Here is a 14,152-nt window from a genome sequence, read left to right on the forward strand (position 1 = left end):
GATACTATGCATATACCATGTGTGTGTATATATCAATGGATATGTTGTGCACTAGTAACCTCGCCAGAATTTCAGAAAATAGAGTGACTCACAACCCACCCTTCCTCTTCCTTAGTAGAGAACTCAGAACTCCGTAGAAATACAGAGGTGCCCCCAACATTTGGCCCCTCTTAGACAGCTCCCTCCTCTCCCTCCACACACTGGCCTCAGCCTATCCTTGCAGTGTCACCTCCCACTCTTGGGTCCCCACCTTTCTTCAATCAAAGCCAGCTTCTCAGGACTCCCCAAGTGCTTTTATTTTTCCCTGCCTCTCCTACCTTCTAAAATGAACATCACCTTCACTCTAGCCCATCAAAATCCTTCCTCTCCTTCAAAGCCCAGTTGAAATGTTTTTTCATATCTATGTTCAGTCAAAAAATATGTATTGATTACCTGGGTGCTGAAACCACAATGGTAAAAAGATGCATTGCTCCCGCTCGCCTGGAGCTTAGATTTTAGAGGGGAGAGGCAGAGAATTAAAGAAAACTAAACAAGTATTATATCATCTAGTGATGGGTGCTACAAAGAAAAATAAGGCAGGTTAAGGGAATAAGGAATGGCAGCATTTTGGATACTATTTTGGGTAGTCTCAGGCTTCTCCATGAGATTTTCCTGTATGCCCAGGAAGAAAATCCTCTTACATACATGCCATCGTTCTAACGCTGCACCACCCAAAGGGCCTTGAAGAAACACCAGTGCAGATCAATGTCAGTGGGGATTATGGGGGGCATAAAGAATTCTGTGGCCAAGGACATCAGAGGAAAGTTGGGTGGAACAAAGTTTGGAAGCTTTACCATGTGAATACAGATTATCTATCTGCAAGAGGAGGAATTGAACGCAGCCTTCCCCAAACGTATTTGACCATAACACCCTCCTACAGGCACTTCACAGGCCCAATGTTGCTTGCAACACACCTTGGGGAATACTGTGTTTCCCCTTCCGTAATATTAACTCTTTAAAGACAGGTATGCGATCCAATCATTGTGTCCAACGCATAACTCAACACAGCTCATGCCAGGTAGTAGTGCAGTTGTTGCTACCAGCTTACTGTTTCGGGTAAACATGAAGACCTGTTTCAAACCCCTCACTGATGTGGTAGGAGGTGACACAGGAGTGGGTGCCTGCTGGGGGGAATGTGAACTTACATTTTCTTTTTGTAACAGAAAAGAATTAATGATGCTTCCTTCCAGGCTTCATCTCCCAAAAATACCCTGGGAAGAAACTTCTAAGAATTTTCCCCAAAGCATGGGAAGATACGGTACCCTTTGTGGAAGACTTGAGCCTGTATTTCCAAGGTTGTGAGATGGAAGAAAACTTAGAAACTATAACTCTTAGACTGTGCTGATATGGGAGCCACTAGCCACACGTGGCTACTTAAATTACCTAAAAGTAAATAAATAGAACTTAAAATTTAGTACCTCAGTCACCTTAGCCACATTTCAAGCGCTCAATAGCCACATTAGTGGCAACTGTATTAAAGAGCATAGATATAGAGTTCTTCCACGATTGCAGAAAGGTCTACTGGACAGGGCTGCTAGAAGTATAATCCTCCATCACCGGATTCTTGAAATTACTCCACGACAGTGCATGCTCTTTTCTGGCTTCCACTGAAGACCTCAAGCAATGACCAGAGCCTCCCTCCCCAAGAAGACCATTGTGCAACCCGTTTAAGACAGCTAGCCATAGGATAAACATGAACCAGAGGCTAACAGCAGATGGACGGCATCTTTCACAAAGGTCTGTCTCTCTGCCCACCTGGTAGGGTCTATTATTCCAGATACACCAGGAGAGGCTGCTTGCCAGAGTGTAATTCCCATGAGCAGAGCCCAGTTTGCATAGTTTTCCCAGAGGTGTAAAGAATGGGTTGGAGAAGGCCTCAAGCTAGGTGAGTGGTGGAGTCTGGATTTGGGCAGGGGTATGAGTTTCCATCTCCCCTCACCAACCTGTAAAAGCGAGAGTTCAACCAGGGTTGAGCTGTGAGTTCCTGGTGGGCAGACCCAAGGCGAAGGTGAGGATGCAGAGGGTGAGTTCCCTGTGGAGCAGAGACTGTGTTTCTTCCACAGACACTGAGCTTCCCACATGCACTGGAAAATCTTAAGCCAATTTCACAACTAATTCACAAGCTAATTGAGACCAGACTGCTCCTCATTGTGTGGCATAGTCAAGCCATTATGTGCATCCTAGGCCGAGCCTTCATTTAGATTACAAATTTCCCAGCACAGTTGTTACTGGTAATTAAACCTACTTGATTGTTCCATTACACAAAGATTACATGACAGTAAAGGAATCAAACATAACTAATCTTTATCTCATTTCTAAAGGTGCAGGGAAATGAGAACCAACAATGGTATAAAATATGTGAATGACGCGCGCCCATCAATTTCTGTCAGATTTTGGCAGGCCTGGCTCATGGAAACTCAGAGATTTAAGGCATCTTAATATGCAAGCATATATCTGTTTTATTACTGCACAATGAAAATTAAACATGGATGAAAAATCACATTTGCAATGCTCGGAAATAAATTCCCAGCTATTCACATTTTTGTAATCCAAGGCAATTCTAGAAGCATTTTCCCTATCATCTCTATCTAACCTTTAGTTCCCAGTCCACACCCGCTACTAGAAATCAAGGGCTGTTCCAGGCCATTGACTTCTTGGCTCAAGTGCCTATCCAGACTTCTTGGGCTGATTTCTATTCTTTTCTTTTCTTTTTTCAAATTTAAGTTCTGTTTCTTTCTCTTTCCAAGTGTAGATTTACATCAGAATCACCCAAGGGTCCAGTTGCAAGTGGAGATGATTGGGCAGCACCTGAGTCAGTCTCCCTGAGGCTGCAGCCCAAAAACCTACATGTTTAATCAGCCCCCAAGAGATTCCTATGCAGACTAAAGTCACTCACTGCCATATTTGACACCAAACCCTCAAGAGAAAGGACCAACTGTCGTGTGTCTGCATATCTCCAACATCCAGCTTGATGCCTAACCAAGAATGGGCACTCACCTGCAGAATGTGCTGAACCGAAGTCACAAGCTCCTTCGTTTTTAATGGGTCTTTTTAAAACAACAAGGGCCACAGTGTGTAGGGATCTGTCACTCTGGCCCATTTTCTACAAAACAATCCATTGAGCCTCCCTGGAGCCTCTCCTGAGAGGGACCTGCCTGAATTGCCAGCTCTCAAGGCCAGAAAGATTGTTCCAGTGCTACCAAGGATGACACCTCCTGGCACTGGTGGCCACCATCTGCCCTTCCCTTGCCACACGTCACCAAGTGTTAGAAGGATGTGGACTATCTTCTCAACATCAAATGTCTCCCTTTGGAGCACTGAAACCAGTGTCTTCAACCTTTACAGTAGAATCCCCTAGAAACTTGCCCAGAAATACATGTTCCTGGGTATTTCCACTCTGAGACAGTTACCTGCAGGGAGGGACTTTGGGCACCGAGTTGTCCACGCTGCAACCTCGCTCCTGGGTGATTTTGATGCTGAGGACCCTGACCCATCTCTAGAGAAATTCCTGTTTAAACCTAGTCCTCAAAGAACTCCCTCAATCTCCTCTCCTTAAAAGGAGGGAAGGCTGGGGCCAGCCGGTGGCGCAGCTGTTAAGTGCACATGTTCTGCTTTGGTGGCCTGGGGTCCGCAGGTTCGGATCCCAGGTGTGGACATGGCACCCCGCTTGGCAAGCCACTGTGGTAGGCATCCCACATATAAAGTAGAGGAAGATGGGCACGGATGTTAGCTCAGGGCCAGTCTTCCTCAGCAAAAAGAGGAGGATGGGCAGCAGATGTTAGCTCAGGGCTGATCTTCCTCAAAAAAAAAAAAAAATGGGGGGGTGGGAAAGGCTGTGCCTCCTTAATTCTCCCTGATTTAAGGGGGTTGCGAGTTGATGGAGCATGGGGCGGGGAGTTCGCAGGGTGCAAGATAGGGGGAAGGGTCTGCTTTTCAAATGCCCAACTCAGCAACTGTAACCACCCTACTCTGATGGATATGTGAGACTTAACCTGAAAGCCCTCCCCTGAGACCTCCCTCCAAAAGTTAGAGACCCTCCTGCAAACTGAGGAAGGAATGGACGAAACTCACATTCCTTGAGCATCATTTTCTTAGGAAAATAATGCGAAGTGCTAAGTGTTCCCTATTACCTTAACCATCTCTTCACAGCCTACCTAGACCCACTGCCTAATCCCAGGCAGAATTAATTGCTTGCCTGCTCCTCCTCTCTTCCCAGAGCACTCAGTCCCTTTCCAGGGGTAGAGCACTTATCCAGCATTAAAGCTAATTGTTTGTTGTAGGTCTTTTCCCCGGACATCCTCTGCTCCAGAAGGCTGGTTGGTATTTCCTTTATCTCTGCACCACCCAGGGCTGGCTGTGAGGCTCTGCTCAAATAAAGGTTCCAGGTGGGTGGACTGCAGATAAGGTCCACCCTGACCCCCGGGGTTTTGCTTCTTGGAGAGAACTGCACACAGAGGTGTCCTCTTTGTAGGCTGGCCCGAACCTTTTTATAGCCTTGCTTCTCTTGAACATATTTTCCAGAATTATGTCACTACCAACAAATCTGTGTGCAAAAGCTACAGAGACAAGTCAATTCCACCAAAAGACATTGCCCATTAGCCTTGAAGCCTGGCTTGTTTTGCAGCTGTGGAGATACATACATACACACACACACACACGTATATATAATCTTCTTATGATGCATTTCACCTTGTGATGTTCCCTGTGCTATGGCTTCCAGTCTTTCAAAAGCCAGGAAAACCAAGTATTTTTATAACGGTACTTTTGATCTCGAAAGAAGATGCCATGCATGTAGTCTTGGTACACAGCAAAGCATCTCGAGACTGATTTTACATCAAGGCTGCCCCTGCTACATTCTGACTTCCTGATGTCAGGAGTATGGGGATTTTAGAGATGATTTAAAGCACTTTTTTCTGGTTCCTTGAGCCCAGACTTTTGGAAGAGGCCCCGACTGACTTCACTCTCTCCCCTCTTCCCATCCATCTCCCACCCTGATTCCATAGAGCTTTTCCAGAAAACCCAGACCTGTTATTCCTTTCCCTTCAGGAGGAAGGTCAACCTCCATCTTGCTGAGGCTTCCAAAGCCTTTTCATCTGTTCCCAAGGCTCTCCTTGGCAAAAATGCCCTTTTTGTTCCAGCTATGCTGTGCTACCTGCCCCTTCAAACAAGACTCTTCACCCAAGGCTGCCCTCGGCTATTCCCTCTGCCCGGAATGCTGTCTCCCCCACTTTGGCCTCTTGAAATCCCACCTATCCCTCAAAACCTACCAGAGGTCTAGCTGCAGCTCAATGGATGGGATCAAAACCTGGCTCCACCATTTATCTGCCGTGTGACCATGGGCCAGGCATGTGACCACTCCGAGCTTCAGTTTGCTCATCTTCAAACTGAGGATTCAATCAAAGGATGTCTGAAAGAAGAGAAAACAAAAGCCCCAGATAGGAATTTTCAGCCACCAACTTGATCCTCTGAGCCATTCTCCCTTCCTTTCTCGTATAGAGCTGAGAACACACTGCATTACTAGCGCAGAGAGTCATGATAATTACCACCCCCAATAGACCAAGAGGCCTTAGAGGTCAAGGGGCCACATCGTAGACATGCCTAGCACACAATAAGTATGCAATGGATATTGGATGAGGGATTAATTTATCTCTTTCTCATTCATAAACAGATCCACATAATTCATAGGTCAGTTGCTTCTGAGAGGTGATGTCAAAATAAATGAACTCAAAGGTCTGAACAATTGAACCTTGAACCCTAGCTGTGTGACCCTAAGCAAGACATTTTTAATTTCCTAATCTGGAAAGTGAGGATGGTAATACCTCCACGGAAATAACCATACTTTACGAGGTTGCTTAATGGATTAAGTACACTAAGGTGGGTGAAAAGATCTTGGGAACTGTGGCCCAACTGTCCCACAACCCAGGGCCATACTGTGATTTTCCTAGGCCCTAAGCAATTTGGTTTTATGTACCTCTTCCTCCATAAAATAATAATAATAAAATGAATTATATTTTATGACTACATTAGTATAAAGATGAATATAATCCAGGTTGGATTCATTATTATATATTGCTTATTATTATATTTGTTTACTTCTGATTTTAAAAGAAATTAAAATTAAAACATTTTCACGGGCCCCTAAAATTATTACGGGCCCCAGGCATCGCATCTCCTGTGCGGATAGAGACCTCAGCCTGGCCTTAAGTTTCTGAAGTCTGACTTCTTAAGTGTCAGCTCAAACCAGGCTCCCTGTCCCTCGTTCTTCTCCAGCCACTTCTGGTGTCTTTGCACATCATGGAGTCTGCACAGACTTGTCCTTCTTCTTGGAACTCTCTCCTCCGCCCTTTTCCCTTATTTACTTTCCACACATACCTTATAGCAAACACTCCCGGAGCATTACCCTCTGCTGGGCCTCACCCTCAGTTTCTGATCCAGCGGCTTTGGGGTGGCACCTAAGCGTCTACGTTTTTAACAGCACCCAGGGGATGCTGATGCAGCTGGTCCCAGGACCACGCTTGGAGAACAGCTGCTTTCCAGAAGGGCTCCGTTTCCATTCTCTCTGGTAAGCCTTCTCTGATCCGTTCCCTCCCGTTTCTCTCATATGCTCTCCAAGGACTAAAGGCCTATGCTGTATCTACCGGACTTTTTGATTCATATGTCTCTCTCTCTCCCATTTGACCGTAAGCTCCACGTGTCTTTTCGCTCGCTGGGATCTGCACCCAGCACATAGTTGGTGCTCTGTAAACATGCGTTGACTGCTGTTCAGAAAAAGTGAACCAACTTAACCTCCTAGCGGCAGTGAATGCGAGGGGCAGAATCCTCTCAACTCACCAGCACTGCGTTTCATTTTCCTTTTCCTTTTTTACAGCTGTCAGTCTCAGAATTCCTCACACGGCTCTTGTTCTTGAGGAATGGCAAGGAACTAGACAGAAACTCCCTTCACAAACCAGAAGGCCCAGCCCCTCGCCCCGCCCCCTATCCCTCTCCTCGCCCCTCGCCCCGCCCCATCCCCCTCTATGGCCCCAGGCCCCTAGGCCCCGCCCCGCTTCCTACCTTCAGCCCCGCCCCATCCCCGCCTCAGGCCACGCCCACGCCCACGCCCACGCCACGGGCCCGCCTCTCTCCTCGGCCCAGTGCCAGCGCTGCTCTGCGCATGCCCATCCGGCCGAGCCGCCTTCGTGGAGTGTCCTGCCGGATACAAACTTTCCCCTGGACGATGTCGCCACCCTCTCCTCCCCGGGATCGAGTCAGGTAAAGCCTCCTCGGCCCCTGGTACCTCGAGCCCGGCCTCACCTAGCCCTGATCGCGGGCCGCGGGTCGCCGGGGATCTTTGGCTGGGTCTGTTTTGGCCCAGCCCGCGCTCGGTGCACTCGCCTCCCTGGCCGCGCGCGAGTCCCGGGGACTTTTCACCTTCTCTGGCCAAAGACAGAGCCGGGCTTTGGCCACTGTGGGTTCACATACCCTTCCCCAAGGTCAGAGCGCTCCCACCTGCCCATTCGGCTTCCCTCTTCCGCTCCCCGGGTCTCCAAGTTCGACCTCAGAAACCCTGAGCCGTCCCCAGGCAGCTCTGGGGCGGGACCCCCAGTGCTCCTTCCAGTCGTGACCTCCGGTGTCTCAGTTACATAACTTCTCTGAGCCTGGGCGGGACCAGGTTCTCGCCTGTCCTGGCCCTCGTGAGGATAAAGAGAGAAAAGCGTTGAAAGAATGTGGGATGAGCCTGCTCAGAATGAGGTGGCTCTTACTGTTGGTGGTGTTTTTATGGGGATGACTCCAAGGAACGGCCCCTAATGTGGACTGACACGTTTTTGCAGACTCTTGCTTTTGCTGGTCCCTGTGGTCAGTTCTGGCGCCCTCTTAAAAGCCACACTCAAAGGAGTGCACACTCCCAGTGGGCCAGTTTCCTTTTCTGTACTGGGCCATGTGTGTGTGGGATGCACCCTGGAAACCCTCCCCCCAGCATTGTATGATTCTTTTCAGGCCTTTGGTCGTTTTTGCAATCGACTGCTGTTACCCAACCAGGTTTAGTGAGCATCCTGCCATGAAGAAAGAGGCAAGAATTAGCAAACACCTCCTGACAAACAACTGCCCATCAAATGATGGAGAGGCTTATGACAGTAGTTACCATTCATTGGGCGCTAGTTGAGTTCCAGCCACGGTGTATGAACTATGTTGTTAAATCTTCACAAATATATTCAAGGATGTCTCAGAGGAGGAATGCCAGCCTCAGAGAGGTTGTTCTAAACACTTTAAAACCAGTTCTGGCTGACTTAAACATCTGATTTTGCCCACTGTGCAAAACTGACTTTCCTATGGAAAAATTAAAACCAAATTGTTAGTTTCTAGAGCTGCCACAGCAAAGTACCACAAACTGGATAGCTTAAACAACCGAAATTTATTCTCCCACAGTTCTGAAGCCTAGAAGTCTGAAATCAGGGTGACACCTGGGCCACACTCTCAGAAGGCTCTAGAGGAGGAGCCTTCCTTGCCTGTTGCAGCTTCTGCAGGCTTTCCGTGTTCCTTGGTTTGTGGCAGCATCACTCCGATTTCTGCCTCCATCTTCACATGGCCTTCTTCCCTGTGTGTGTGTCTCTCTGTGTCTTCTCTTCTTATAAGGATACCAGTCATTGGGTTTAGGGCCCACCCTGAATCCAGGATGATTTCACGTCAAGATCCGTAACTATATCTGCAAAGATCCTATTTCCAAAAAAAGTTGCCTTCTGAGGTTCTGGGTGGACATGAATTTTGGGGGGCAAGGGGGAGTTACTATTTAATAAGCAACAAAATACATCCATCAAAAGGACCAAAACAAACTCATACTTATAGATTCAGGGCACCAAGTGTGGTTATAAATCCAAATACTTGCATATTATCAGGGAATGGTTCTCAAAGGGTGTTCCCCTGGTCCACAGCATCAGTGTCGCCATTCCTTGGGAGTTTCATGTAAATGCTGACTCCCAGACCCTACCCCAAACTTACTGAGTCACAGTTTGGGGGTAGGCCAAGCAATCTGTGTTGTAACAATCCTCTAGGTGATTCTTTTGCTGCTAAAGTTTGGGAAGCACTGTTATAAGGCGATTGAAGACGTAGGGGTTTGATAACGTGACCTAAGGAGCAGGTTATGACAAAGTCCTTAACTTGACAAGGATCTGTCCTTATGGTGATTTATGCAGCAAACCTGTCTTACCTGAATATAAGTATAGATTTCAACATTTATTACTGCATTGTTGAAAGAATATTCTGCCATAATTTAAGTTTAATTTAGGTTTCAAAGTGAACTCATGTACTAACTGTGTGCTCAGTAGTTTTTTTTTTTTTTTGCCTCATTTTATCTTGCCAACAGTCATGAGATTTGGGTGTTATTATTTTTGCCATGTTATTGAAAAGTACACTAAGACTCAGAAATGGTAAGCCCCAAGCCACACAACAAAGCAGAAACATAGGCAGGACTGGGAGCTCTGTATCATAACCCTGGTTACTAAAATGTCTGGTTTGTTTCCATTTTAGAAACAGTTTGATAGATGATGCTAAGACCCGCTTAAAAAAGCATGATGTTGGAACCAAACATTCTCACTTGTCGCCTACCAAATACTCCATCCTTTTACCATTGGTGGCAAAAGAAGGAAAACTCCATCTGTTGTTCACCCTCCGATCAGATAAGGTAGGTGACAAAAAGACACCTGCCATTAAAGTCTCAGGACATTTGAAAACCCCCTGAAATTTTGTTGCTTTCAGAGCAGGGTTTTTTATCCTTGGTGCTGTGGCATTTGGACTGGATAATTCTTTGTCACGGGAGCTGTTCTGTGCACTGTGAGATGTTGAGCATCATCCCTGGCCTCCTCTGTCCACTAGATACTACACACACACACAGCCTTTTGTGACAACCACAAATGCCTCCACATTATCTACTGTCCTGGCAGAGAGAGGGAGCAAAATTGCCCACACCAAAAGCCTCTGTTTTAGACAAATCCCACCCCAGGTATAATGTGAAAATTCTAGAGCACAGAAATTACCAGCCTGGGCCCTGAAGCTGGCTCCCCATGTTTGAATGCAGGCTCTCTCCTGGCCACCTGTGTTACTTTGTCCTAGTTACTCCCCCTCTCTGTGCTGCAATCTCTTCACTTGCAAAATGAGGGCAGAATGTTAGTACCTGCTCCACAGGGCTGCTGTGAGGATTTCACAGGGTAACAGATGTAAAGGACTTGTAACAGCCCTGGCACTTGGCAAGGACTCGATCAGTTTCAGCTGTCATCCTTAGTGCCATTAGCAGACGTGGCCTGAGGTTTTAAAGTAAACCATTCCGTTTTAAAGAAATGTTGGGCTGGGAATGGCATCCCCCTGGGTGGACCCTGGGTACGGTCACTCTCCTTTGCTGTTGGGGGTACTTCCAAGGACAAGTGAGGAAGCAGTCAGAAAGTTACCCAAGTACAAAAAAGGAAAAGGGCCATCATAACATGGCTTTCTAAGTGGGATAATGAGAAGTATCCCCCTGGAGGGAAAAAGGCTGAGGAGTCAGCTGGAGTTTCATGGACTTGGGATCAGACTTGTGTGGACTCTCTTCAGTCTGGGTTAGGCAACAAGGACGTAAACATGTGAGACGATGAAAATCCACATGCCGAGGGGAGATACTTAACTGGAAACCAGGGGACCAGGGTCTCTTCCGAGCCTGGCCAAAAAACACAGGAGAAGCACTTAAATATATTTTTGGAATTATCAGACGGTAAGGTAGAAAATCGAGACAGGGCCAAAATGGATCTCTGGTGTCTGTTTCAACCCGAATAGCTTTGCCTGTTGATTTTTAAGTGAAAACCATCTTAGACCATAAATTATGATGTGCAAAGGTCACATTAAAAAAAAAATCTATTAAAATCTGACTCTAAGCCTGTCTGGCTGTTGGGGCAAGGAACTCCCTCAGGCATTCCTGGGGCTGCGCCCCTCCCTGGAGTCACAGGAGTGGGCTCTCAGATTTCCTCCCGGTAGATGGGGAAACAGGTGCCCATCATCCATCCCCCTGCTTGCATGCGGGCTCCCCTTCCAGCTCTGGAACCTGGAGCAAAGTCCTTAATTTCCCTGAGCCTCAGTTTCCTCGTTCCTAAAATAGGACTGAAAACATTACCTGACGTTCTGAGGGTAAAAGATCTCTTTCTCCCTCTCTCCCCTCCTCCACCTCCCCTCTCTCCTCCCCTCTCTCCTCTCCTCCCTCTGCTCCCAGCTCTCTACGGCTAGAAATAGGCAAGAGGAAATTCAGGAACAAAACATAGATTGAAGTCTTAGGAAGTTAGGCTGCAGCTTTATTTGTCTTTTGAGTAGAATTCCATAAGGTTTTATTTAATAAAAATTTTATGCTGTTTACAAAAAAAAAAAAAGATTGAAAACTTCTGTACTTAGATAGAGCCCTTTACGATGCTGATAGTTTGTGAATAATCATTTTTATGAATGTGTCTGTTGTCTTCAAAACAGCGTCACATTTTCTTAAGAGTATTTTCAGTAGTCATTAAATTGGGTCTGTATTTCTGTCAAGCCTGATAATTCCCTGTAGGTACCTTCTGCCACTGACGCCTTGATGCTGAACATGCTGACACAGTGGAGCAGGATTTCAGAGGCAATGTAACGTTAGGTCTCTTTCTTATGCATCTGGGTGGTGAATGTTCAGGGCAGTAGAATGCCCATCAACCTTGTTTTCATCATAACTATGACAGATGTGAAGTTGGGTGAGGTTTCTACGTATTGTAGCATTTCCTGCAGTGTTACTGATTTATTAGCAGAGAGGAACTTTAAAATGTTTTCTTTCTAAAAAGCTTGCCCAGATGGGACTTTAAACTGTACAAAACTGCAAAATTTATGATGGTGTCTAGTTTATTCTTGCACAGATATATTGGCCCTGGTGCTGAAAATGCCAACACGACCTCTTGATTTAGCTTCTAACCATCGAGAACTGACCTTACGAATTCTCATCAAATATTTAACGTGGGCCAGGTGCTGTGCCGTGCACTTCAGCCAGCAGCTCATGGGATCGGCTCCACGACCCTGGGAGGTGCACACTGACATAACCCGCATTGCACACTGTTGAGAAAAGGCAAGCCAGGACTGTTGCTGAGCCTGAGGTCTCCTTGACAGTTTAGTCGAGAGAGGATGGTGGGTACTAGGCAGTGTGAGTGTCAAAGAAATTGAGGTCACATTTGCTGAGAAGCTTGGTCCTGCAGAGGAGAGAACAGCAGAGGGCTTGTGCTTCTCCACCCCTTCCCAAGATAGGAGAGAAATCATTACAAAACCAAGATAGGAAAGGGAAACATTTAGGATGCTACAAATGGAGACACAGTCAGTTCTTCTGAAGTCAGGAAGGCATGGAATCAAGAATATAGGTGGAAGGAGGCAATGCAGGGAAAGAGAGAGACTCCCGTTCCTTTATGTACGTGTACACAGAAATACAAAGGTGCTGACACAGGTCGATGCTAATGGCTCGACCATATTGCCTATGTTTTAGTTTAGCTCTTATTAAATATATGATGTGCTAATTAAGAGAATGGGCTCCAGAAGTGAAGACCGGTTTACCTTCCAGCTGCACTACTCACCTCTTGTGTAAACCTGCTCAGGTTATTTAACCTCTTTGATCCTCACTTCCCTTGTCTACAAGTGGAAATGATAATAGTATAATAGTAGCTTATATATCCATCAATGGACAGATAGATAAACTGATATATACACACAGTGAAATACTATTCATTGATCAAAAGGAATAAGTACTAACGTGTTACAACATGGAGTCACCTCAAAAACATCATGCTAAGTGAAAGAAGCGAGACACATATCACATATGAGAAGAGGTCACATATCGTGTGATTCCATTTATATGAAAGAAGTATGCAGAACAGGTAAGTCCACAGAGACAGAAAGTAGGGACAGGGAGAGAGGAAAAGGGGATCAACTGCCTAATGGCTACAGAGTCTCCTTTTGGGGTGATGAAAATGTTCTGGAACCAAATAATGATAGTGGTTGTATAACATTGTGAATGTATTAAATGGCACTGAATTGTTCACTTTAAAGTGGTTAATTTTATGTTATGTGAAATCGCCTCAAAAAAAAAACCTTAAAAAAAATACTAGCTTATAGAACTGATCTGACGACTCAGTGAAAATACAGCCCTTGTGAAGCAGCATGCCCAGGACGTGGTAGGCACTCACTAAAGGTTATCTATTGGTAACACGGACCTTTCCGTTATCCTTTCTTTCAGCTTTTTTCTCTATCAATGTAAATCAGTTTTTGTGTATGGTATCTTTTGGGGACAAATAGAGAACAATTAGAAGTAAGGCAAGTTCTCAAAGTTCATTTTTTAAAAACATTCAAGTAAACACTATTTTTTTTGGCCTTGGTCCCCACTTATTACCACCAGTGTGGGAATGGTCGCTGGCATAAAATAGAAGTTCAGTACACACTTGTTGAATGAGTGCATGTTTCCAAAATTAGGATCACACGATGCAGCTCTGTTTTTTCAATTATCTAGCTAAGAAGGTCACCTGGAGAAGTGTGCTTCCCAGGAGGCAAGTGGGAACCTACAGATGTGGATAACGTGGCCACAGCTCTCCGGGAAGCCCATGAGGAAGTGGGACTGCATCCTCGTCAAGTGGAGGTCGTCTGCCGCCTGGTGCCGCAACCGCTTGACGTAAGGCTTGGAATGGAACTGGGTTTCTTAGACACTCATGAGGTCCCAGTGCGTCCACTGTCTTCAGGATTCCACATTTGGCCAAACATGACCCTTGAGAGTGCCGTACATAGAGTCAAGAGACTGATTCTTGAGTAAACTTTGCCCCTCACAAGCTAAGTGGTCTTGGGCAAGCCTCTTTTCCTGTCTGGGCCCCTCTTTCTCTGTCTAGAAATGAAAAAGTTGAACTCCGTCAGTGATTTTCAAACTGGGTACTGGGAACCCTGTAGATGCTTCAGAATTCTTTCGTTAACGTTCAGTTCATGTTTATTTTTCTCCAGTATGTATTTATTTTGAGAATTCAGTAGAAAAAAAAATAACACGTATTTGGGTATGCTATCTACCAAGTTTTAGCCCCTTGGGGGCCACCAATGCATTACCTTGACCTAAGGACATTCATTGTTGTACATGCCACGG

General features: G+C 46.0%; 1 protein-coding gene and 1 long non-coding RNA gene across 4 annotated transcripts in view; one reads left to right on the forward strand and one right to left on the reverse strand.

The window, feature by feature from the left end:
• Positions 1-6,965, reverse strand: part of LOC124250772 (uncharacterized) — a 63,568-nt gene extending 56,603 nt beyond the window's left edge. For all 3 annotated transcript variants that reach the window (XR_006891616.1, XR_006891614.1, XR_006891615.1), the window contains exons 1-2: positions 6,871-6,965; positions 5,307-5,446 (exon numbers count right to left, since the gene is read on the reverse strand). This is a non-coding gene — a long non-coding RNA (uncharacterized LOC124250772). The remainder of the gene's footprint in view (positions 1-5,306; positions 5,447-6,870) is intronic.
• A 194-nt stretch (positions 6,966-7,159) lies between these two features.
• The window catches only part of NUDT7 (nudix hydrolase 7), an 11,835-nt gene continuing 4,842 nt past the window's right edge, over positions 7,160-14,152 (forward strand). Inside the window, exons 1-3 of the mRNA XM_046682953.1 lie at positions 7,160-7,290; positions 9,544-9,697; positions 13,538-13,696. Of these exons, the coding sequence (XP_046538909.1) occupies positions 7,193-7,290; positions 9,544-9,697; positions 13,538-13,696 (411 nt within the window). The 5' untranslated portion in view covers positions 7,160-7,192. The remainder of the gene's footprint in view (positions 7,291-9,543; positions 9,698-13,537; positions 13,697-14,152) is intronic.

The sequence above is a fragment of the Equus quagga genome, chromosome 13 (genome assembly GCF_021613505.1).
Source record: "Equus quagga isolate Etosha38 chromosome 13, UCLA_HA_Equagga_1.0, whole genome shotgun sequence".
In the NCBI taxonomy this organism is placed as follows: domain Eukaryota; kingdom Metazoa; phylum Chordata; class Mammalia; order Perissodactyla; family Equidae; genus Equus; species Equus quagga.